The sequence below is a fragment of the Carcharhinus amblyrhynchos genome, chromosome 17, assembly GCF_965287045.1.
Source record: "Carcharhinus amblyrhynchos chromosome 17, sCarAmb.v2.hapA, whole genome shotgun sequence".
NCBI lineage: Eukaryota > Metazoa > Chordata > Chondrichthyes > Carcharhiniformes > Carcharhinidae > Carcharhinus > Carcharhinus amblyrhynchos.
In genome coordinates, this window is record NC_137340.1 from 835,888 (window position 1) to 861,407 (window position 25,520).

The 25,520-nt window shown below is 44.6% G+C and overlaps 1 protein-coding gene across 1 annotated transcript in view; it reads left to right on the forward strand.

Moving 5' to 3' along the window:
• Positions 1-25,175, forward strand: part of ddx21 (DEAD (Asp-Glu-Ala-Asp) box helicase 21) — a 52,885-nt gene extending 27,710 nt beyond the window's left edge. Inside the window, exons 11-15 of the mRNA XM_080205370.1 lie at positions 696-769; positions 20,191-20,350; positions 22,524-22,658; positions 24,208-24,252; positions 24,772-25,175. Of these exons, the coding sequence (XP_080061496.1) occupies positions 696-769; positions 20,191-20,350; positions 22,524-22,658; positions 24,208-24,252; positions 24,772-24,960 (603 nt within the window). The 3' untranslated portion in view covers positions 24,961-25,175. The remainder of the gene's footprint in view (positions 1-695; positions 770-20,190; positions 20,351-22,523; positions 22,659-24,207; positions 24,253-24,771) is intronic.
• Positions 25,176-25,520: the final 345 nt, after the last annotated feature.

Sequence of the window (25,520 nt, forward strand, 5' to 3'; positions counted from 1 at the left end):
CCTGCACTGAGTGTGACCAGTTGATCTGCACAGACTGAGCCTGAGACACAACACTTCAGCTACTGACTGGTTCGCACACTGAATTTGCTAGAGATCTTTTTGCTGCAGTGAAGAAATACATCGGTATGATGTTTTAGTTAGCTGTTGTGTTTGTTACCTGATGTATGATGTTTCCCCCACAACATTGGCCCCTCTAATTCTATGTATGTCTATCAGTCTTAGTGACTGATTGTCAAGCTACAGATTGACATTGTATTGTGGGGTCAGATGCAGTAGAACCTGGATGCAGAGTATCTTCCTGTACTGCTCTTGCTTTCCAGCCCCAGCCATTCTGTTTGCAGCTTTGGTTTGGGAATCAAACCAGTTGTGCCCTACAAGCAACCAAAAAAGCTGGATTGAAATGAGCCACTTGTTCAGGGCAGAAAATTGAATTCTTCCCTAGTGGAGCTGTCCGCTAGCTGAGCCTGGATGTCAGAGCTGAGAGACAAGTGTCTAACCCATTGCTCCTCCCCTTTACTAGCATCCGATTTTTGTTGTAAAATTTTTCAGTATTCATAGCAAACGAGGTTGACTTCATTTCTCTTTTCTGCATTAAGTAACTTGCAATAACTTAATTCGTTCAGAAGGGGAATTTAGCATTTAAGATTTGTGGCTTGTTTTTATACAAAATTCCATATTGTGCTTGGTCTTTAAAGGGTTTGACGTTCAAACGTGTTGGAGTTCCAACGGCCACTGACATCGTTGAAGCTTCCTTCAAGGACGCCATCCGGTAATGTGTGATTTCAGATTAATATCTGTAGACTCCTGAATCCTGACTGCCAACACCTGCCTCTAATGAACTGAAACATAGCATAGACATTGAGGGCTGCACAGAAGGCCAGAGCTAGAGTTGGGCAAAGATTTGAGTTTAGTATAAAAACAGAAAATGCTAGAAAAATTCAAAAGTGTTCAAGTTTTCTTCAGAGTCGCATGGACTTGAAACTCTTGTTTCTTGCTCCACAGATGTGCCAGACCTGCTGTTTTTGTATCAAACTTCCAGCATCTGCAGTATTTTGTTTTATTTATTTTCAGTATTTGAATTGAGGGATTCAGTGGGGTTTGAATTGGCTAAATGTGTATTAATTTGGGAAGCTGATCATAGTAGCAGTAAGGACAGAAAACTGGTAAAGTGTTGCTTAACATAAGAGTCATAGAGGTTTACAGCCCTTCAGCCCAAATTGTCCATGCCGCCCTTTTTTTTTGAAAAACCCTAAACTAATCCCAATTGTCTGCATTTGGCCCATATCCCTCTATACCTATCGTACTCATGTAACTATCTAAAAGCTTTTTAAAAATAAAATTGTACCCATCTACTACTGTCTCTGGCAGCTTGTTCCAGACACTCACCACCCTCTGTATGAAAAAATTGCCTCTCTGGACACTTTTGTGTCTCTCCCTTGTCACCTTAATCTATGCCCTCTAGTTTTAGACTCCCCTACCTTTCAGAAAAGATTTTGACTATCTACTTTGTCTATGCCCATCATTATCCTATAGACCTCTATAAGATCACCCCTCAGATCACGCTCCAGACAAAAAAAGTACCAATCTATTCAGCATCTCCTTATAACTTAATCAATCAAGTCCCAGTAGCATCCTAGTAAAATCTTTTCTGCGCTCTTTCTAGTTTAATATCCTTTCTATAATAGGGTGACCGGAACAGTACACAGTATTCCAAGTGTGGCCTTACCAATATCTTGTACAACTTCAACAAGACGCCCTGTATTCAGTTTTCTGACCAGTGAAACCAAGCATCCTGAATGCCTTCTTCACCACTCTGTCCACCTGTGACTCCATTTTCAAGGAGCTATGAGCATGTACCCCTAGATATCTTTGTTCTGTAACTCTCCCCAGAGCCCTACCATTAACTGAGTAAGACTTGCCCTGGTTCAATCTTCCAAAATACATCACCTCACATTTACTTAAATTAAATTCCATGTGCCATTCGTCAATTCACTGGCCCAATTGATCAATATCTGTTGCAATCCAAGATAACTTCCTTCATTGTCCAATCTTGGAGTTATCTGCAAACTTACTAACCATGCCTGCTATGTTCTCATCCAAATCATTACTAGAAATGACTAAATAACAGTGGACCCAGCACCAATTCCAGAGTCACACTGCTGGTCACAGGCCTCCAGTTTGAAAAACATCCCTCTGCAGCCACTGTCTGTCTTCTGTCATCAAGCTAATTTTGTATTCATTTAGCTACCTTCCGCTGGATCCCATAAGATTTAACCTTATGCAACAACCTACCATGCGGTACTTTATACCTTTATATCGTTAATAGACACAGTTGGGTTTCAGCACTGATCCCTATGGTTCCCCACTAGCCACTGTCCGCCACTTGGAGAAGTGCCCATTTATTCCTACTCCTTGTTTCCTGTCTTGCCACCAGTTTGTTATTCATCTCAATACGTTATCCCAATCCCACATGCTTTAATTTTACATTCTAATCTCTTGTGCGGGACTTTGTTGAAAGCCTCTGAAAATCCAAAACGCACCACACCCACAGGACACTCCCACCAAATCAACTCTACGAGTTACATCTTCGAAGATTTCCAGTAGATTTGCAAGCAGGATTTTCTATTCGTAAATCCATGCTGACTCTGATCCTGACAGTTTCCCAAGCACTCTGCTATAAAATCTCTTAATGGACTTCACTACTGACAAAAGATTGACTGGTCTGTAATTCCTTGTTTTCTCTCTATCTCCCTTTTTAAATGGTGGGGTTACATTAACTACCCTGCAATCTGTAAGAACTATTCCAGAGTCTACAGAATCTTAAAAGATAACCACTACTACATCCACTATTACTCAGGCCACTTCCTTAAATCTGCAGTGTATTTCCCCAGGTCCATTTCTCTACCAATACTGATTTCCTTCAGTTCCTCTCACTAAATCTTGTGTTCCCAACATTTCTGACACATTATTTGTGTTCTCCTTTGTGAAGACAGCACCAAAGTACGTATTCGGTTGGTCAGCTATTTCTTTGTTCCCCATCATTAGTTCTGCTGCTTCTGACTATAAGAAGTCAGAACATTTGTCTTCACCATCTTTCCCCACATTCCTATAGAAATATTTACGGTCAGCTTTGATGTGCTCCACAAGCTTACTCTCAGATTCTATATTTTCCTCTTGTTAGTCAGTCCCTTGTTCCTCCTTTGTTGAATTCTAAACTGCTCCCAGTCCTAAGGCCTGCTATTTTTTCTGGCCAATGCCTCTCCCTTGAATCTAATACAATCTCTAATTTCCCTTGTAAGCCATGGTTTGGCCACCTTTCCAGTTTTACTTTTGTGCCAGACAAGAATGAACAATTGTTGCAGGTCATTCATCCACCCTTGAGTGTTCGCATTGTCTATCCACCATCATCCCTTTTAAGTAGTGTTTCCCAATCCATCATTGCTAACTTGTGCCTCAAACCATCGTAGTTTCCTTTATTAAGATTCAGAACCCAAGTCTCAGAATTAGCTACCTCATTTTCCGTACTGATCAAGAATTCTATCATGTTATGGTCACTCACCCCAAGAGGTCTGGCGCAACTAAATTGCCCATTATTCCTTTTTCATTACACAATATCCAGAATAGGATGTTTGCTTTCTGCTTGATTCCTCAATGTATTGATCCAGAAAACCATCCCTTTTACACTCTGGAAATACATCCTGTATGACGTTGTGACTAATTTGATTTGCCCAATCTATAAGTAAATTAAAGTCACCCATAATTACAGATGTTCTTTTATCGCATGCATCTCTAATTTTCTGTTTAATGACATTGCCAACATCACCAGTACAGTTTTGGAGTTCGATACGCATCCCCCACTAATGTTTTTGTCCCTTGGTGTTTCTTAGCTCTATTCATACAGATTTCACATTGTCAGAGCTAATATCCTTTCTCAGTATGGTGTTAATTTCCTCTTTAACCAGAGATGTAACCCCATCATCTTTACCTTCCTGTCTGTCCTTCTTAAATACTGAATATATATTGATAGGATGCTCAGTTCCTCTCCCTGGTCACGCTGCAGCCATGTCTCTCTAATCCTAACTATGTTATACCCATTTACATCTCTATTCTGCATGATTATTTCATCCACTTTATTGCAAATCCCCTGTGCATTAAGGCATAAAACTTTAAGGTTTGTCTTTTTAATTCCTTATCCCATTCCCGTTGTTTTTCGTTGTGGCCCATTTGATTCCGTCCTTGGTTTCTCTGCCTATCACTTTTCTTATTCCACTTTCTGTGTTTTGTTCTTATCTTTGATTTCCACTTTTCTGACTCCTTGCATAGGTTCCACCCACCTGACATTTTAGTTTAAACTCAGCCAAACATTCTAGCAAATACTCCCCCAACACATCAGTCCCAGTCTTGACCAGGTGTAACACATCCAGTTTGTACAGGTCCTACCTCCCCCAGAACCAGTCCTAATGCCCCAGGAATCTGAAACCCTCCCCCTCACACCATCTTTTCAGCTACGTATTCATCTTACATATCCTGCTATTTCTACACTGATTACCACGTGGCACTGGGAGTCATCCTGAGATCACTCCTTTGAGGCCCTACTTTTCAACTCCATAAATTATGATTTTAGGACCTTGTCCCTTTTTTTGTCTATTTAATTTGTATCGTCGTGCACCACAGCCATAGGCTGTTGACTCGCCTCCAGAATGTCGTGCAGCTGCTCTGAGCACCCCTGACCCTCGCACCAGCAAGACAACATACCACCCTGGAGTCTTTTTTTATTTGTTAATGTGATGTGAATGTCAGTGGCTGGGCTAGCATTCATTGTCCATTCCTGAGGATATTTAAGAGTCAACCACATCGCTGTGGATCTGGAGTCACATATACGTCAGAGTAGATAGAATAATAGATTTCGTAAAGGACACTAAAGAACCAGATGGGATTTTACAATAATTGACAATCATTGAATCCCTATAGTGCAGAAAGAGACCATTTGGCCCATTGAGTCTGCACCAACTACAGTCCCACCTGGGCCCTGTTCCATAACTTCATCTATATACTCTGACACTGAGGGGCAATTTAGCATGGCCAATCAACCTCTAATCTTTGGAGTGTGGGAGGAAACAGGAGTACCCAGAGGAAACCCATGCAGACACGGGGAGAATGTGCAAACTTCATACAGTTTCCCAAGACCAGAATTGAATCCTGGCGCTGAGGCAGCAGTGCTAACCATTGTGCCACTGCATCGCAATGGTTTAGACTTTTTAATTCCAGATTTTTATTGAATTCAAATATGATGATGGGACACCCCAGAACATTACTCTGGGTTTGTGGGTTACTGTTCCAGTGACAATAACACTACGTCGCTGCCTCTCCATAGTTGGTTTATGCCATTGCTTCCTGACTCTCCCTCCATTCAAACTGTTCTCAGTCTCCCAGCTCATTCTTCATGTTTAGTTTCCAAAATTATCATTGTTTCCCATCAAACCATGCCAAAATACCTTCCCTCCATCATGTAAGATCCATAGATGAGTTGTTAACTGAAGATTGCAAATGCTCAGCATCATTTGCGACCGGAAGGAGTCTATGTCAATGTGCCGCAAGTTCTGGACAATATCAACATCCTGAGGGTTGCCATTGACCAGAAGCTGAACTGGACCAGTCAAAGAAATCGTGTGACTGCAAGAGCAGGTCAGAGACTGGAAATTCTGTGGGAAGGAACTCCCCTCTGACTCCCAAAAGCCATTTCACCATTTACAAGTGTGGTGGAATTCTCTCACAAGATTCCTTTGGTACCATTTTCGAAACATTGACCACTATGATTTAGAAGGGCAAGGGCAACATTGTAAGTTCCCTTCCAAGCTACACAGCACACTGACTTGGAAATAATTTGCAGTTCCTTAACTGTCGCTGGGTCAAAACCCTGTAACAGCAATGTGAGTATACCCATGCCACATGGACTGCAGCATTTCAAGACGGCAGCTCACCACAACCTCCTTAAAGACAATTAAGGGTGGACAGTAAATGCTGGCTGAGTCATCAATGTCCACGTCCCATGAACAAATTAAGAAAAATAGTTGTTTGGTAGTACAGAATCTCAGTATTGCTGAGAAAAGAGATTTTGTTGAAGCTTTTAGCCTTAGAATCATAGAAGATAGGAACAGGAGAAGGCCATATGGCCCTTTGAGCCTGCTCTGCCATTTATCATTATCATAGCTGACTCAGTAGCCTAATCCTGCTTTCTCCCCATAACCTTTGACCCTATTCGCCCCAAGTTTTAAACGTAGCTGCCTCTAGAATATATTCAATGTTTTGGCATCAACTACTTCCTGTGGTAATGAATTCCACAGGCTTACTACTCTTTGGGTAAAGAAATTCTCCTCATCTCCATCCTAAATGGTCTACCCTGTATCCTCAGACTGTGACCCCTGGTTCTGGACTCCCCCACCATCTACTCTTGTTAGAATTTTATAAGTTTCTATGAGATCCTCCTCTCATTTGTCTGAACTCCAGTGAAAACAATGCTGACAGAATCAATCTCTCCTTGTGCATCAGTCCTGCCATCCCCAGAATCAGCCAAGTAAATCTTTGCTGCACTCTCTCAAGAGCAAGAACATCCTTCCTCAGAAAAGGAGACCAAAACTGTGCACAATATTCTTGGTGTGGCCTCACCAAGGCCCTGTATAATTGCAACAACACATCTCTATTCCTGTACTCAGAATCTCTCACATACCATTTGCCTTCTTTACTGCCTACTGCACCTACATGCTCACCTGCACATGCACAGGGGCACCCAGGTCCCGCTGCACGCTTACCTGTCCCAATTTACAGCCATTCAGGTAGTAATCTGCCACCTTGTTTTGTTTCCCAAGTGAATAACCTCACATTTATCTAAATTATACAGCATTGATCTGTCCAGTTCATGCTGAAGGATCTCTGCGTCCTTGTCAAATTCACCCTCCCACCCAACTCCATATCTTCTGCAAACTTTGAGATGTTACACTTGGTTCCCTCATCCAAATCATTAATGTAGGTTGTGAATAGCTGGGATCCCAGCACCGATCCCTGTGGCACCCCCACTAGTTACTGCCTGCCAATTTGAAAAGGACCCATTAATTCCTACTCTTTGTTTCCTCCCTGCCAACCAGTTTTCTATCCATCTCAATACACTTCCCCCAATTCCATGCGCTTTAATCTCTTGTGTGGGACTTTATCTTCAGCTTTCTGAAAGTCCAAACGTACCACATCGACTGGTTTTCCTCTTGTCAACTCTACTAGTTAAGTCTTCAAAGAATTCCAACAGATTCGTCAAGCATGATTTCCTCTTCATAAATCCGTGCTGACGCTGTCTGATCCTGCCACTGCTTTCTGAATGCTCCACAACGAAGCTTTGATAATGGATTGGAGAATTTTCTGCACTCCGATGTTAGGTTTACTGGTCTTTAATTCCTAGTTTTCTTTCTACCTCCCTTTTTGAACATTGGAGTGACATTAGCTACTCTCTAATCTTCAGGGACTGTTCCAGAGTATATAAAAACCTGGAAGATGATCACCAGTGGATTCACTATTTACAGATATAGATTAGGAACATATAAACATAGAACAGTACAGGCCCTCAGTGTTGTGCCGAGCTATGCCCAAACCCAAGATCAAGCTATCCCATTCCCTATCATTCTGGAGTGCTCCATGCGCCAATCCAATAACCGCTTGAAAGTTCCTAAAGTGTCCGACTCCACTATCACAGCAGGCAGTGTATACCACACCCCAACCACAGTGAAGAATCTACCTTGGACATCCCTCCTATATCTCCCACTATGAACCTTATAGTTATGCCCCTTAGTAACAGCTACATCCACCTGAGGAAATAGTCTCTGCACGTCCACTCTATCCCCCTCATCGTCTTATAAACCTTTATTAAGTTGCCTCTCATCCTCCTTCACTCTAAAGAGAAAAACCCCAGCTCTCTCAACCTTTCCTCATAAGCCCCACCCTCCAAACCAGGCAGCACCCTGGTAAATCTCCTCTGCATTCTCTTCTATGCTTCCACATACTTATTAGTGAGGTGACCAGAACTGAACACAATATTCCAAATGTGGTCTCACCAACGTTCGATACAGTTGCAGCATAACCCCATGGCTCTTAAACTCAAACCCTCTGTTAATAAATGCTAACACACTATAAGCCTTCTTCACGGCTCTATCCACTTGAGTGGCAACCTGTAAACCCCAAGATCTCTCTGTTCCTCCACACTCCTCAGAACTCTGCCGTTGACCTTGTAATCCGCATTCAAGTTTGTCCTACCAAAATGAATCACCTCGCACTTATCAGGGTTAAACTCCATTTGCCACTTTTTGGCCCAGCTCTGCATCCTATCAAAGTTTCTTTGCAGCCCTCCACCTCATCCGCTACTCCACCAATCTTGGTGTCATCAGCAAATTTACTAACCACCCTTCAGCCCCCTCTTCCAAGTCATTGATAAAAATCACAAATAGCAGAGGACCCAGCACTGATCCCTGTGGTACACTGCTGGTAACTGGTCTCCAGCCTGAAAATTTTCCTTTCACCACCACTCTGTCTTCTGTGAGACAGCCAGTTACTTATCCAGTCAACCAAATTTCCTTCTATCCCACACCTCCTTACTTTCTTCATGAGGCTACCGTGGGAAACCTTATCAAACGCCTTACTAAAATCCATATATACGACATCAACTGCTCCACCTTTGTCTACATGCTTAGTTACCTCCTCAAAGAATTCAATCAAATTTGTGAGGCAGGAATTACCCCTCATGAAACTGTGCTGACTATCGCCGATTAAACTGCATCTTTCCAAATGGTCATAAATCCTATCTCTCAGAACCCTTTCCATTAACTTACCACCGAAGTGAGACTAACCAGCCTATAATTACCAGTGTCATTCCTATTTCCTTTCTTGAAGAGAGGAACTACATTCGCCACTCTCCAGTCCTCTGGCACAATCCCCATGGACATTGAGCACTCAAAGATCAAAGCTAAATGCTCCGCAATCTCATCCCTTGCCTCCCAAAGTACTGGAGGATGTATCCCACCTGGCCCAGAGGACTTATCGACCCTCAGGTTTTTCAAAATTGCTAATACACCTTCCCTCAGAACATCTACCTCCTCCATCCTATCAGCCTGCATCAGGCACTCATCCTCAAAAACATGACCTCTCTCCTTAGAGAACACTGAAGAAAAGGTATTCATTCAATGCTTGCCTAATGGAGGGACATGTGATGTGCGGTTCCTGTATGATGTGGGAACTGGTGGACCCCAGGGTCCTTCCCAGAGACCATGTCTGCAGTAAGTGCAGGTTGCTGGAGGAGCTCCAGCTCAAGGTGGATGAGCTGGCCTCTGAGCTACAGACACTGAGGCTCATCAGGGGGAGAGAGGGTGTCATTGTCAATGGGGTGCAAGTGACATCCACCCCCTCTAGACTGTCTAAATCTAAGGGTCAGGAACAAAAGGGGGCTGCTGGGAGGAGGAAGGGGGGTGAGGAGCGGAGGCCTCAGCCTCTTAATCTGCATAACAGGTTTGAGGTTCTTGCTTCCACTCTGGAAGAGGACGAGGCAGGTGAGGTTGGTGAGCAAACTGCACACGGTACAGTGATGCAGCAGGACATAGGCAAAGAGAAGGAGAAAAGGAACGTAGTAGTGATTGGGGATAGTGGGGTGAAGGGTATTGACACTGTCCTTTGTCACAATGACAAAGTGCACAGAAGGGTGTGTTGTCTGCCTGGTGCTCGGGTACAGGATGTCGCAGCTGGGCTGCAGAGGAATCTGGAGTGGGAGGGTGAGAACCCAGTTGTGGTGGTACATGTGGGTGCCAGCGACGTAGGCAAAGTGCGGACTGAGGATCTGGGGAGGGAGTATGAGAAGCTGGGAATGGAATTAAAAAGTAGAACCGACAAGGTGGTCTTCTCTGGGCTACTGCCTGAACCGAGTGCAGACGGGCGTAGGGTTGACAGGATAAAGGAAGTGAATGGGTGGCTCAGGGATTGGTGTGGGAGGAATGGGTTCGAATTTATGGGGCATTGGCACCAGTATTGGGGTAGGTGGGACTTGTTCGGGCGGGATGGGGTTGGTCTGAATCGTGCTGGGACCAGAGTGCTGGCGAATCGAGTAAAGAGGACTGTAGACAGGGCTTTAAACTAATTAGGGGGGGGGAGGGTGCGAGGGTAGGTGATGTTAGGAGGTCTACAGTTAAGGATAGGGTACAGGTAAGGGAAGAGGCTGAGGATGTCCCAAGTGGTGGCGTTACGGCAAATAGGGTCCAGAAGAAGGCTGGGATGAAAGCGCTTTATCTGAATGCACGAAGCATTCGGAATAAAGTGGATGAGCTGGTGGCGCAGATCGACACAAATGGATACGATCTGGTGGCCATTACAGAGACGTGGCTGCAAGGTGACAGGGACTGGGAGATGAATGTACAGGGCTATCAAGTGTTTAGGAAGGATAGGCAGGAGGAAAGAGGGGGTGGCGTAGCTCTGCTGATTAAGGACAGCATCAAGGTGGTAGCAAGGGATGATATCGGAGCCAAAGAGCAGAAAGTGGAATCGTTGTGGGTGGAGATTAGGAACAGCAAAGGGAGGAAGACGCTGGTGGGTGTCGTCTATAGGCCCCCGAATAATGATCTGGAGGTGGGGCGGGCTGTTAACGCGCAAATAAGTGCGGCGTGCAGGAATGGGACGGCAGTAGTTATGGGGGATTTCAATCTGCATATTGATTGGTCGACCCATGTTGGACGAGGTGGGCTCGAGGAGGAGTTCTTGGAATGCTGCCGGGATAGTTTCCTGGAACAGTGTGTGTTGGAGCCGACGAGGGAGCGAGCTATCTTGGATCTGGTGCTATGTAATGAGGCGGGTAGAATTAGGGACCTTGAGGTGAAGGATCCTCTTGGAGAGAGTGATCATTGTATGGTGGAGTTTCTGTTGCAGATGGAGGAGGAGAAAGTGGGTTCCCGGACACGTGTCCTTTGTTTGAATAGAGGGGAGTATGGTAGGATGAGAGAAGAATTGGCGAATGTGGACTGGGGGAGCGCGTTGGAAGGTAGGTCTGCTGAGGAGCAGTGGAGGATCTTTAAGGAGATCTTTCTTGGTGCTCAGCAGAAATTTATTCCGATGGTTAAAAAGGACAGTAGGAAGAGAGGTAATAAGCCGTGGATAACGAAGGAGGTGAAGGAAAGTGTTAAATTAAAAGCGGAGGAATTTAGAGTAGCTAAGAGCAGTGGGCGAGAAGAGGATTGGGAGAGGTTTAAATGTCAACAAAGATTGACAAAAAAGTTGATAAAGGAGGGTAGAAGAAGCTATGAAGCTGGGCTAGCGCTTAATATAAAAAAGGATAGCAAGAGTTTTTATAAATATATAAAAAGGAAGAGGCTGGCTAGGGTGAACGTTGGTCCCTTAGAGGATGAGAAAGGGGACCTAGTGGTAGGGGATGGGGATATGGCTAAGGTCTTGAATAACTTTTTTGTTTCTGTCTTCACGGAGGAGGACGTGAATAATTTGCCGGGTGTTAGCGATGGAAAGGTGGTAGGACTGGAGGGTCTTAATGACATTACTGTTACTAGAGAGGTGGTGCGCAACAGACTGGAGGGGCTGATTGTGGACAAGTCCCCAGGACCGGATGGAATGCATCCGAGGGTTCTGAAAGAAATGGCGGAGGTGATAGTGGATGCCTTGGTGGTTATTTTCCAGACGTCGCTGGATTCCGGGGAAGTGCCGGAGGATTGGAAAACGGCTAATGTTACGCCGTTGTTTAAGAAGGGTGCCAGGCAAAAGGCGGGGAATTACAGGCCGGTTAGTTTAACGTCTGTGGTAGGTAAAATGTTAGAATCCGTCATTAAGGAGGAAATTGCGAGGCATCTTGAAGGGAATTGCTTGATAGGGCAGATGCAACACGGTTTCATTAAAGGGAAGTCGTGTCTGACAAATTTACTGGAGTTCTATGAGGATGTGTCTAGGGCGGTGGATAGAGGAGAGCCGGTGGATGTGGTCTTTCTGGATTTTCAGAAGGCGTTTGATAAGGTACCTCACAAGAGGTTACTGCAGAAGGTCAGAGGACATGGAGTTGGGGGTAGGGTGTTAGCGTGGATAGAGGATTGGTTGTCAAATAGGAGGCAGAGAGTGGGGGTCAATGGGTGCTATTCAGATTGGCGGTTGGTGACTAGTGGGGTGCCCCAGGGGTCGGTGCTGGGGCCTCAGCTATTTACCATTTATATAGATGATCTGGAGGAGGGAACCGAGTGTAGGGTGTCGAAATTTGCTGATGACACCAAGATTGGGGGAAAGGCAAATTGTGCGGAGGGTGTGGAGAGTCTGCAGAAGGATCTAGATAGGCTGGGCGAATGGGCCAGGAAATGGCAAATGGAATTTAATGTTGGCAAGTGTGAGGTGGTCCACTTTGGTAGGAAGAATGGTAGGAAGGACTATTACTTACGTGGCGAAAAACTGCAGCAGGCGACGGTGCAGAGGGACCTCGGGGTCCTTGTGCATGAGTCGCAAAAACCCAGCCTGCAGGTGCAGCAGGTGGTCAGGAAGGCGAATGGGATGCTGGCCTTCATAGCGAGGGGGATTGAATATAAAAGTAGGGAGGTCTTGCTGCAGCTGTATAGGGCACTGGTGAGGCCGCAGCTGGAGTACTGTGTGCAGTTTTGGGCGCCGCACCTGCGCAAGGATATTTTGGCCTTGGAGGGAGTGCAGAGGAGGTTTACTAGGCTGATACCGGAGTTGAGGGGGTTGAGCTATGAGGAGAGGCTGAATAAACTAGGCTTGTACTCGTTAGAGTTTAGAAGAATGAGGGGAGATCTCATTGAGACATATAAGATGATGAATGGGATGGATAGGATAGAGGTGGAAAGACTCTTCCTGCTCAAAAAAGACAGTAGGACTAGGGGGCACAGCCTCAAGATAAAGGGGGGGCGGTTCAGAACGGAGTTGAGGAGGAACTTCTTCACTCAAAGGGTGGTGAATCTCTGGAATTCTCTGCCCGTTGAAGTGGTGGAGGCTGCCTCGCTAAATATTTTTAAGAAGCGGGTTGATGGGTTTTTGATAAGAGAGGGGATTAAGGGTTATGGGGAGAGGGCGGGAAAGTGGAACTGAGCCACGACAGATCAGCCATGATCTTATTGAATGGCGGGGCAGGCTCGAAGGGCCAGATGGCCTACTCCTGCTCCTATTTCTTATGTTCTTATGTTCTTATCTCTTCTGACTCCATGCACAAGTTCCCACTACTATCATTGACTGACCCTGACCTCACCCTGGTCATTCTTTTATTTCTCACATAAGAGTAAAAAGCCTCAGAGTTTTCCTTTATCCCACCCGTCAAGGACTTCTCATGCTCCCTCCTAGTTCTCCGAAGCCCTTTCTTTAACTCATTCCCAGCTATGTTGTAACCCTCAAACGACCCAACTAAACCTTGTTTTCTCATCCTTACATGCACTTCCTTTTTCCTCTTGACAAGACATTCAACCTCCTTTGTGAACCATGGTTCCCTCACTCAGCCATTTCCTCCCTGACTGCCAGGGACATACCTATTAAGGACACGCAGTATTTGTTCCTTGAGAAAGCTCCACTTTTCGTTTGTGCCCGTACCTGACAGTTTCTGTTCCATCTTATGCTCCCTAATTCTTGCCTAATCGCATCATAATTATCCCTGCCCCAATTATAAACCTTGACCTGCCGTGTGACCCTATCCCTCTACATTGCAATAATGAAGGACACTAAATTGTGGTCACTATCTCCAAAGTGCTCTCCCACAAACAAATCTAACACTTGGCCCGGTTCATTACCCAGTACCAGATCCAATGTGGTCCCATCTCTTGTCGGCTTATCCACATATTGTGTCAGGAAACTCTCCTGCACACACTGTACAAAAAATGTCCCATCAAACTATTCGACCTATAAAGGTTCCAATCAATATTTGGAAAGTTAAAGCCGCCCATGATAACTACCCTGTGACCTCCACACCTATCCATAATCTGCTTTGCCATTTCCTCCTCCACATCTCTATTATTATTTGGGGTCCTATAGAAAACTCCACAACATGACCGATCCTTTCCTATTTCTAATTTCAGTCTATATTACCTCAGTAGGCAGATCGCCCTCAAACTGCCTTTCAGCAGCTGTTAAACTATCCTTGATTAACAATGCTACTCCCCACCTATGTTACCACCTTTCCTATTCTTACTGAAACATCTATACCCCGGAACTGCCAACAACCATTCTTGTCCCTGTTCTAACCATGTCTCCGTAATGGCCACAACATCATAATCCCAAGTACCAATCCATGCTCCAAGTTCACCTATCTTATTCCTGATGCTCCTTACATTGAAGTATATACACCTCAACTCATCATCCTGTCTGCCTGTACGCTCCTGCGACCTTGATACCTTCCTCAGTACCTCACAACCCTCAACACTGGCTTTTGGACTACATCTCATTTTCCCAAGTCGAAGCAAATTTTGCTCCCAGGATATTAGTGCCTTTCTGGTTCAGGTGCAAACCATCCTGTTTGTACAGGTCCCACCTTCCCCAGAATGTGTACCAATTATCCGAGTAAATCAAACCCTCTTTCCTACACTATTCCTGCAGCCACATGTTAATCTGCACTCTCTCGCTGTTCCTCAACTCACTAGCACGTGGCACCAGCAACAAATCAGAGATGACAGATGCTTTGTCCTGGCTCTCAGCTTCCAACCTAGCTCCCTAAATTCCTGTTTTAAATCCCCATCCCTTCTCCTATCTATGTTGTTGGTACCGATGTGCACCACGACCTGCGACTGATCCCCCTCCCCCTTAAGGATCCTGAAAACATGGTCTGAGACATCATGGACTCTTGCACCCAAGAGGCAACGTACCATCCCTGAGTCTCCTTTGCTACCGCAGAACCTCCTGTCTGTCCCTCTAACCATTGCGTCCGCAATTACTATTGCTCTCCTGCTCTCCTCCCTTCCCCTCTGAGGCACAGGAATGGACTCAGTGCTGGATGTTCGGTCACTCTGGTTTACCACTGGTAGGTCGTCCCCCTCAACAGTATCCAACGTGGTTACTTGTTGCTGTGGGGAAGGATCACAGGGGATCCCTGCACCGGTTGCTTCCTCCCAGCTCCCCTCACCGTCACCCATCTATTTTCATTTTTTGAAGTATCAAAATTCCGGAAACTTTTATCTATGATCACCTCTGTCTCCCAAATGATCTGAAGTTCATCCTGCTCCAGTTCCCTAATGCGGTTTTTGAGGAGCTGGAGACAGATGAACTTCCCACAAGTGAAATCAGCAGGGACACTCATGGCATCCCTCACCTCAAACATTCTGCAGGGGGAGCATTGCACTGCCCTTCCTGCCATTCCCTCTACGTAAAAAGAGAGAAAGATCTTGCCTGTTATTCCCCCCGCCTCTCCCCCCACTCCTTAGGTTAGAGGAACATAAGAACATAAGAAATAGGAGCAGGAGTCGGCCATCTAGCCCTTCGAGCCTGCCCTGCCATTCAATAAGATCATGGCTGATCTGAAGTGGCTCAGTTCCACTTTCCCGCTTTCTCCCCATAACCCTTAATTCCCTTGCCTGCCAAAAACCTATCTACCCGCGTCTTAAATATATTTAGCGAGGTAGCCTCCACCACATCAACGGGCAGAGAATTCCAGAGATTCACCCTTTGAGTGAAGAATTTCCTCTTCAACTCCGTTCTAAATTGCCCCCCCCCTTATCTTGAGGCTGTGCCCTCTAGTCCTGTTGTCCTTTCTGAGCGGGAAGAATCTCTCTACCTCTACCCAATCCATCCCCTTCATTATCTTATACGTCTCTATAAGATCCTCCCTCATCCTTCTAAACTCCAACGAGTACAGACTCAGTCTATTTAGTCTCTCTTCATAGTCCAACCCCCTCAACTCCGGTATCAGCCTGGTGAGCCTCTTCTGCACTTCCTCCAAGGCCAAAATATCCTTGCGCAAGTGTGGTAACCAAAACTGCACACAGTAGTCCAGCTGCGGCCTCACCAGTGCCCTGTACAGTTGCAGCAAGACCTCCCTGCTTTTATATTCTATCCCCCTCACTATAAAGGCCAGCATCCCATTCGCCTTCTTGATCACCTGCTGCACCTGCAGGCTGGGTTTTTGCGACTCATGCACAAGGACCTCCAGGTCCCTCTGCACCGTAGCATGCTGCAGCTTTTCGCCTTTTAAATAGTAATCCCTCCTACTATTATTCCTGCCAAAGTGGATAACCTCTCACTTGCTAACATTGTACTCCATCTGCCAGGTCCTCGCCCACTCGCTCAGCCTATCTAGATCCTCTGCAGACTTTCCACACCCTCCGCACAATTTGCTTTTCCACTCATCTTCGTGTCATCAGCAAATTTCAACACCCTACACTCAGCCCCCTCCTCCAGATCATCTATATAAATGGTAAATAGCTGAAGCCCCAGCACCAATCCCTGCGGCACTCCACTAGTTACCAACTGCCAATCAGAATAGCACCCATTGATACTAACTCTCTGCCTCCTATTAGACAACCAATCCTCTATCCACGCCAATACCTTACCCCCAACTCCATGCCCCCTAACCTTCTGAAGCAACCTTTTGTGCGGCAAAATGCCTTTTGAAAATCGAGAAACACCAGATCCACCGGCTCCCCTCTGTCTACCACACTAGTCACATCCTCATAGAATTCCAATAAATTTGTCAAATACGACTTCTTAACGAATCCGTGCTGCGTCTGCTCTATCAAACAATTCTTCTCTAGGTGCCTCGCTATTTCTTCTTTGATGGATTCAAGCATTTTTCCAACAACAGACGTTAAACTAACTGGCCTATAATTCCCTGCCTTTTGCCTGCTACCTTTTTTAAACAGCGGCGTAACATTAGCCGTTTTCCAATCTTCTGGCACTTCCCCGGAATCCAGCAAAGTTTGGTAAATAATCACTAAGGCGTCTACTATCACCTCTGCCATTTCCTTCAGAACCCTGGGATGCATTCCATCTGGTCCTGGGGACTTGTCCACCATCAGTCCCGTTAGTCTATCAAGCACTACCTCTCTAGTGACAGTAATCGCATTCAGACCCTCAACTCGTACCATCCTTCTATCTTTAATATCCTGCAAACTATTCATGTCCTCCTCCGTGAAGACCGAGGCAAAAAACTTACTTAAGGCCTCGGCCATTTCCTCATCTCCCACCACTAAATCCCCCCTCTCATCCTCCAAGGGTCCAACATTCACTCTAGCCAGCCTCCTCTTTATATATTTGTAAAAACACTTACTGCCCTTTTTTATATTTAGTGCTAGTTCAGCTTCATAGTCTAACCTTCCTTTCTTTATCAACTTCTTAGTCAATCTTTGTTGATTTTTAAACCTCTCCCAATCTTCTAATCGCCCACTACTTTTAGCCACTCTAAAGGCATCAGCTTTTAATTTAATACTCTCCTTTACTTCCTTCGATAACCACGGCTGATTATCCCTTCTCCTACATTCCTTCTTTACCATCGGAATATACTTCTGCTGAGCACCAAAAAAGATCTCCTTAAAGATCCTCCACTGTTCCTCAGCAGTCCTACCAACCAATCTGCACCCCCAGTCTACATTTGCCCATTCCCCTCTCATCCTATCGTACTTCCCTCTGTTCAAACAGAGAACATAAGTTCGGGATCCCACTTTGTCATCCTCCATCTGCGTCAAAAACTCAAACGTCCGATGATCGCTCGTCCCAAGAGGATCCCTCACAAGAAGATCCCTAATTCTACCTGCATCGTCACATAACACCAGATCTAAGATAGCTCGCCCCCTCGTTGTTTCCGTCACACACTGTTCAAGGAAACTATCCTGACAGCATTCCAAGAACTCTTCCTCAAGTCCGCCGCGTCTGACATGGGCCATCCAATCAATATGCAGATTGACATCCCCCATAATTATCGCCGTTCCGTTTCTGCATGCAGGAATAAGCAAAAAAAAGAAAAAGGAATAAAGCTTACCTGCTCTCCCTCCAAGCCTCTTTTTTTCAGGTTAGACGAGGGGGGAGGGTGGGAGACTCTAGAAGAATAGAGTCTCCGGTTTCCGGAAAAAAACATTCCCAGATCTCACTGGGGCCTACTTCTGGTTTTACGCTTTATCAGGCCCTGGGCATTTATCTGCCTTCAATCTCATCAATTTTCCCAGCGCCATTTCTCTGCTAATATTGATCTCCCTCAGTTCTTCCCTCTCACTAAATCTTGCATTCTCCAACATTTCTGGTGTCTGATCTGTGTCCTGTTTTGTGAAGACAGAACCGAAGTATATTCATTTTTGTCCTCTATTATTCCCCTGTTTCTGTCTGTACAGGGGAATGTCTTCTTCAACCTCTTTCTCTTCATGTACTTATAGAAACTCTTAGTGCCAGTCTTTACATTCCCTGCAAACTGACATTCGTACCATATTTTTCCCTTCTTAATCAATTCCTTGGTCTTTGCTGAATTCTAAACTGCTTCAAATCCTCAAACATATTATTTTTCTGGGCCAATTTGTGTGCTTCTTAGATCAATTACTGTCTCTAATTTCCTTGTAAGCCATGGATTGGCCCGCTTACATATTTTGCTTTTGTGCCAGACAGGAATAAACAGTTGCTGTAGTTCCCCCATGTGTTCCCTGAATGTTTGCCATTGCCTATCCACTGCCATCCCTTTAAGTAATTCTCCCCAATCTATCAAGGCTAACTCACGCTTCATATCTTCAAGGTCTTCTTCATTAAGTTTTAGAACATAATAAGAACATAACATTAGAACATAAGAAATAGGAGCAGGAGTAGGCCATCTAGCCCTTCAAGCCTGCCCCGCCATTCAATAAGATCATGGCTGATCTGAAGTGGATCAGTTCCACTTTCCCGCCTTCACCCCATAACCCTTAATTCCCTTGCCTACCAAAAACCTATCTACCTGTGTCTTAAATATATTTAGCGAGGTAGCCTCCACCACTTCAACGGGCAGAGAATTCCAGATATTCACCACCCTTTGAGTGAAGAAGTTCCTCCTCAACTCTGATCTAAACTGCACCCCCCCCCCCCCACACTTTATCTTGAGGCTGTGCCCTCTAGTCCTACTGTCCTTTCTGAGCGGGAAGAGTCTCTCCACCTCCACCCTATCCATCCCTTTCATTATCTTATACGTCTCAATAAGATCCCTCCTCATCCTTCTAAACTCCAACGAGTACAGACCCAGTCTATTTAGTCTCTCTTCATAGTCCAAGCCCCTCGTCTCCGGTATCAGCCTAGTGAACCTCCTCTGCACTCCCTCCAAGGCCAAAATATCCTTGTGCAAGTGCGGCGACCAAAACTGCACACAGTACTCCAGCTGCGGCCTCACCAGTACCCTGTACAGTTGCAGCAAGACCTCCCTGTTTTTATATTCTATCCCCCTCGCTATAAAGGCCAACATCCCATTCGCCTTCTTGATCACCTGCTGCACCTGCAGGCTGGGTTTTTGCGACTCATGCACAAGGACCCCCAGGTCCCTCTGCACCGTAGCATGCTGCAGCTTTTCGCCTTTTAAATAGTAATCCCTCCTACTATTATTTTTGTCAAAGTGGATAACCTCACACTTGCTAACATTGTACTCCAGGACCCTAGTCTCCGCATCAATTACTTCATTCTCCATCTAGTTAAAAAGTTCTATCATGTTGTGGTTGCTCTTCCCTAAGCGGTCTTGCACTCGTAAGGACAATTTGTAAAAATACCAATGTCAGGGGAAAGAACACTTTATATGGCATGAGTGTGCTGGTTGCTAAGTGAAATCTGATCGAGGTGTTGCCAAGGAGAATGCACCAGTTAATGTTGAATGACAGTTAACTGCCAATCATTGTTTGAAAATTTACATCAGGCAGCTTGAGTAGTGAAGATGTTGGCCTGAGGAACAAAACAGTGAATGGCTGAGACTTTGTGTAGCTGAAACGAGTGCACTGTGTGTACACCTACACATTATCTTGTAATTGTTGAGAGCAAAACAAAAAGTTTTGACAATATGTATTTTTTCAGCAATAATTGAATACAGAGAAAGGAAATCACCATTTTTGGGAAAATGGGTTTTAAGTGGGTGGTGGGGTTGTGAGAATCAGCTGGAGTAAAGATCGGCTCTGTAAGAGAAGTATTGACGAGTAAAAGAGTGATCAAGCTGATGAGAGAATTAGTGAATTAACTAGATATATGTTTTGCATTTGTGTTTGAAAGGTCTTTGGATTCTATACCGGCAGCGGCAATTGATCGTTTCCGTCCAGCTGCAGAGAGCCTGATTGAGCAACGAGGAGCTTTGGAGGCGTTGGCTGCTGCATTGGCACTCATCTCGGGAGCAAAGAGCATTGAACAACGCTCACTTCTTAACTCTGATGCGGTAAGCATGACTGCACCTACACAGAGCTGATTCTGAATGGCACACAGCCCCTTCAGTGCATGGTGAGCAGGTTCATTGGTGACGCAGTATCACCAGCCTGCGCTTCAACTGACAGGGAATCTGCTGGATAGGAATGCACTCAAGCCTGCCATCACTTTGTGTAAGGCATGCTGCTGCAGGGAGAGCTTCCATGGAGTTTATCACCGTTAAACCATTCATCCCATGTTGTATCTGCCTGTCTTTAGCCACAACTTCACTGCTCTGCCTGCTGTCTCCCCATACTCCTGTATCAATCCCAAACCAATCCCACTGCTTCCTGTGTCAATCCCAAACTTTTCTCATTCTCTTGCCACGGCCTTGTATCAGTTGCAAAGTACAAATTGTAACTATACCATGACCCTGAAGTGGAAGACCACTCTGGCTGATTCTAGGTTCAGTGAGAAGTCTCATCACACCAGGTTAAAGTCCAACAGGTTTATTTGGTAGCACAAGTCACCAGCTTTCAGAGTGCTGCTCCTTCACCAGGTGAGTGGGAGTTCTGTTCACAAACAGAGCATATAAAGACACACACTCAATTTACAGAATTTTTGTAAATTGAGTTTGTGTCTTTATATGCTCGGGTGAAGGAGCAGCACTTTGAAAGCTGATGACTTGTGCTACCAAATAAACCTGTTGGACTTTAACCTGGTGTTGTGAAACTTTTTACTGTGCTTTCCCCAATCCAACACTGGCATCTCCACATCATGACTCTAGGTTACCCTTGGCCATTAAGGCTACTTGCTGTATTGGAAAGTAAGCTCTGATTTTGGAACAAAAATTAACATGAAATTACATCAGTAAAATAAGATTTTACAGCTGACCCACGCTGCGGTTCGTTCTCGATGTGAACCCTCCTACCATATTATTTCATTTCCACTTATCAACTTTCCATTTATTTTCCTCCTCATGAACTTACTTAACTTCTTGTTAAATAAAGGAGTGCTATTCCCCTCAACTATGCCTTGTGGCAATGAGTTCCAGTTTCTAACCACACTCGAGGTAAAGTTTCTCCTGAATTTCTTGACAATCTTAAATTTTTGACTCCTGATTTCTGCTCTTCCTAAGTGCCATGTTGAATTGCCTCATTGTTTTACAGACTTTGTTTAGTTTCCTCTCCTGGAGGGAAGAGCCCCTGTTGAATCTTTCCTGATAGTTTTAATGTTTTGTTCCAATATCTTTCATGGAAATCATTTTTGCAGCTGCTTTGCTACAGAGCTTCCATATCCTTTTTATAGCATTCCATTATATCAGAGTTACCTCAACTGTGCACTCAGCAGACCAATGTATGGTGTAAACAAGGTTCTATACATGACAAAACACTGGAAAAACTCAGCAGGCCTGGCAGCATCTGTGGAGAGAAAAACCGGGTTCATATTTCCAGTCCAATTCTGAAGGTGTCATTTTGGACTCGAACCTTGAAAGATGCTGCCAGATCTGCAGAGTTTTTCCCAAACTTTATTTGTACCTCAGATCGCCAGTGCACTGTTTTGCATTTCTCTTCTTTTGACTTCTGTCCCTCTAGATTTCAACCCCAGTACTATGGGTTTTTGATTTTTTTTTCGGGCCTTAGTAATTTACATCTCTACTTATAGTAATTGTGTATTACTACCCCCTTATTCCTCTTCATACTCGGCCTATATTAAAATCCATCATCCATTCTCTTAAGTTTGTTAATGTCATGCATTTTGTCATGGTTTTCTTCAATATTAATTATATCCTTAATCCCATCTTGGTTTTGTTTGCATGTCTGATTCCCAAATCCAAATCTTTTATGTGAATGGTAAACAACACTAGTCCCAGTACCAAAACCTTGTAAATCATCACTTCCCACCCTTCACCAGTTTGACCTTTCACAAGCCCAGTTTCTGCGTTCGTTTTAACCAGATTACATCCATTCTGCTACCTGCTGTGTGACTCTATGTGCTTTGATCTAAGACATGAGACAATCATATTGTATTATTCCAAAGCAAGGATCTATCTTGAATAAAATTTCACATTCAATTCTTGAGCATGCCAAATCTATTTCTTTCAGATCTGTCATGTTCTAATCAAAAATGATTGTTTACTCTTACTAGATATGTGTGCCTATGTTTATTTGCCTCAGTTGGAGATTAACACACACATTCTATCTCAGGGTTATACAACAATGGTGTTGGCTTGTTCAATAGAGATGCACAGCATGGGTTACGCATTTCGGGAACTGAAGGAACAGCTGGGAGAGAGCTTTGAAAACCAAGTGAAGAGGATGAGATTCCTAAAGGATAAAATGGTATGTTGGCAGTGTAATGTGTCATTCTTTCACTGCAGCCTTTAAAACCTTCAAATCAGGGAATTCTATGACAACAAGCTGGACCTGTATCCAATCAATGTGCCCTGGAAAAACGGCCAAACAGCTCAGTCCAGTTTTTGCTTTTATTACGGAAGCAATCTGTCCCAAGACTTGGACGTTTTGAAAGGACAGTTTCTAGTGTTGCACAGGTGGATAACCCCGAAAATTGAACTCTCAGGTCTGATGATGGGGAGCGTTAACAAAGACAGGGGTTTACATTTGCCGTTTGTGTTCACTTTCGCACTCTGGCTATATCAAAAGTACATAAGATAGAAACAGCATTGTGCAGCTATCAAGTACCAAGCAGAATTTGACATTCCGCATGTTTCTTGAGGAAAACAGAACGCTTGGAGTTGATAATGTAGGTGACAAATGAAATCCAATGTCGTGTTTTGGTTTTGTTGTGGTGGAGTGCTCTCTTAAGATTCGGACACCAGGCCAGTACGCTGCCAAGTGACTGCGGCTGATAATTTTCACTGCTTCCAGAACCAGGGCTCAAATGGGACTTTACTGGGTACATGTATAGCGAGGGGGATAGAATATAAAAGTAGGGAGGTCTTGCTGCAACTGTACAGGGTACTGGTGAAGCCGCAACTGGAGTACTGTGTGCAGTTTTGGTCGCCGCACTTGCGCAAGGATATATTGGCCTTGGAGGGAGTGCAGAGGAGGTTCACTAGGCTGATACCGGAGATGAGGGGGTTGGACTATGAAGAGAGACTAAATAGACTAGGTCTGTACTCGTTGGAGTTTAGAAGGATGAGGGAGGATCTTATAGAGACGTATAAGATAATGAAAGGGATGGATAGGGTCGAGGTAGAGAGATTCTTCCCGCTTAGAAAGGATAGCAGGACCAGAGGGCACAGCCTCAAGATAAGGGGGGGGGTGGGGGGGCAGTTTAGATCGGAGTTGAGGAGGAACTTCTTCACTCAAAGGGTGGTGAATCTTTGGAATTCTCTGCCCGTTGAAGTGCTGGAGGCTGCCTTGTTAAATATATTTAAGACACGGCTAGATAGGTTTCTGATAGACAGGGGAATTAAGGGTTATGGGGAGAAAGCGGGAAAGTGGAACTGATCCACTTCAGATCAGCCATGATCTTATTGAATGGCGGGGCAGGCTCGAAGGGCTAGATGGCCTACTCCTGCTCCTATTTCTTATGTTCTTATGTACTGGGTGGCAGCTGCACTGTTCTGTTCCCTGTCAATGTGTCTCAAAGGTTTATCATTCACAGCCTGGTTGGCATTTGCCCTTGTATTATCAGTTCTGCCATTTGAATGGATTTCCTTTTTCATGAACATTTGTGTCATATGTTCAAACTTTTAAATAAACCTCCACCGCTAAAAAACAATGATGTGATATTAATTTCAGGGGCAAGTTTAATTGACAAATTTACTGGGCTCTAGGATTCTGTTCGATGTAGAAGAAATCAAATCTAAAGTGTGATCCATCACCTGATGAAATGGCCTAACTCTGTCTAAATCTCCTTGTGCAGGGTGTGTGTTTCGATATTCCCGAAGATTCTCTGGAGCTCTTGAAGGTACTTTCTTTATGGAGTCCTATTAATCATTGAATTTTAGCTTTCTGTTGACACGATTACCGTTAAAAAAACATTTCCCTCCATTGGCAGATTATTTCTCAGAATGTACCAAGAGAAGGCCATTCAAGGGGGCAAACCACATTTCTCTTGAAGTGAATCTCTCCAGTACTGTAACTCTTATTGAAGTGAATCTCTCCAGTATTGTAATTTTTATTAAAGTGAATCTCTCCAGTACTGTAACTCCCAGTGAAATGAATATCTCCAGTACTATAAATCTTAGTGAAATTAATCCCTCTAGTACTGTAACTTCTTTTGAAGTAAATCTCTCCAGTTCTGTAACTCCCATAGAATTTCATCCCTCCAATAATCTAACTCAAATCTAAGTATCTGGTGTGTGTTCAATTTTCCTGGTATCTGGTGCACGTTGAGATTTCTGGTTTTTCTGACCTCTAGTCCAAGCAGGTTATTCTCCATGTTTTAGTGTATATACCGACATTAACCATGTTATATTATCCACAGGGAAGCTGGCATGACAGTCGTCGCTGGCAGCTCACTGTAGCAACCAAGTTACCAGAACTGGAGGAAGAAATGTGGGGTGGAGGGTCCAAATTCAAGAAGCATTCCTTCAACAGAGGAAGAGGAGGATTCAAGCGGAGTCAGAATGGCAGAGGCATGAGGAGAGGAGGTTTCAGTAGAACCTTCCGGTAATGGGGTGTGAACAGGCGCATGCCAAACCTCGCCACTTGTGATGTCCCAGTTACTGATTTAAAGGCTGTGCTAGTGTGACAGACTTGTGTTTTTATCATGTTACTTTAAATGCACACAACACTGTATGGAATTGGTTGGGTAAAAACTGAGTGTGACAGTTAAGGGATCATTTACTTGGATGGATGGTTACAGAAAAAATAAAAAGTATTCCTTTACTTTGGAGCCTGTGGATCTTTGTTAATCAGTGGAAGCACTGGCCGTTTACTTTCAGCAGTGCAGACAGAGTTGCTAAGTCTTGATGCATGGGTCTCAAGTGAGAGTCCAGTGTTCTGTCAAGGGACATCACAACTGAACTCAGTTCCTCACATTGCCAGGTGCCTGTATACTTACTTCCTTAGAACAGAGGATCGTAAGTATTAGGAGCCAAAGTAGGCAAGTTCAACCTTTGAGCCTGCTCTGGCATTTAATCAGGTCGTGGCTGATCTCTCCCTGGTCTCGAATGTACCCCCCACCTGTTCTCCCACATCCCTCTTTCCTTTTTATTAGAAATGTATCTACTT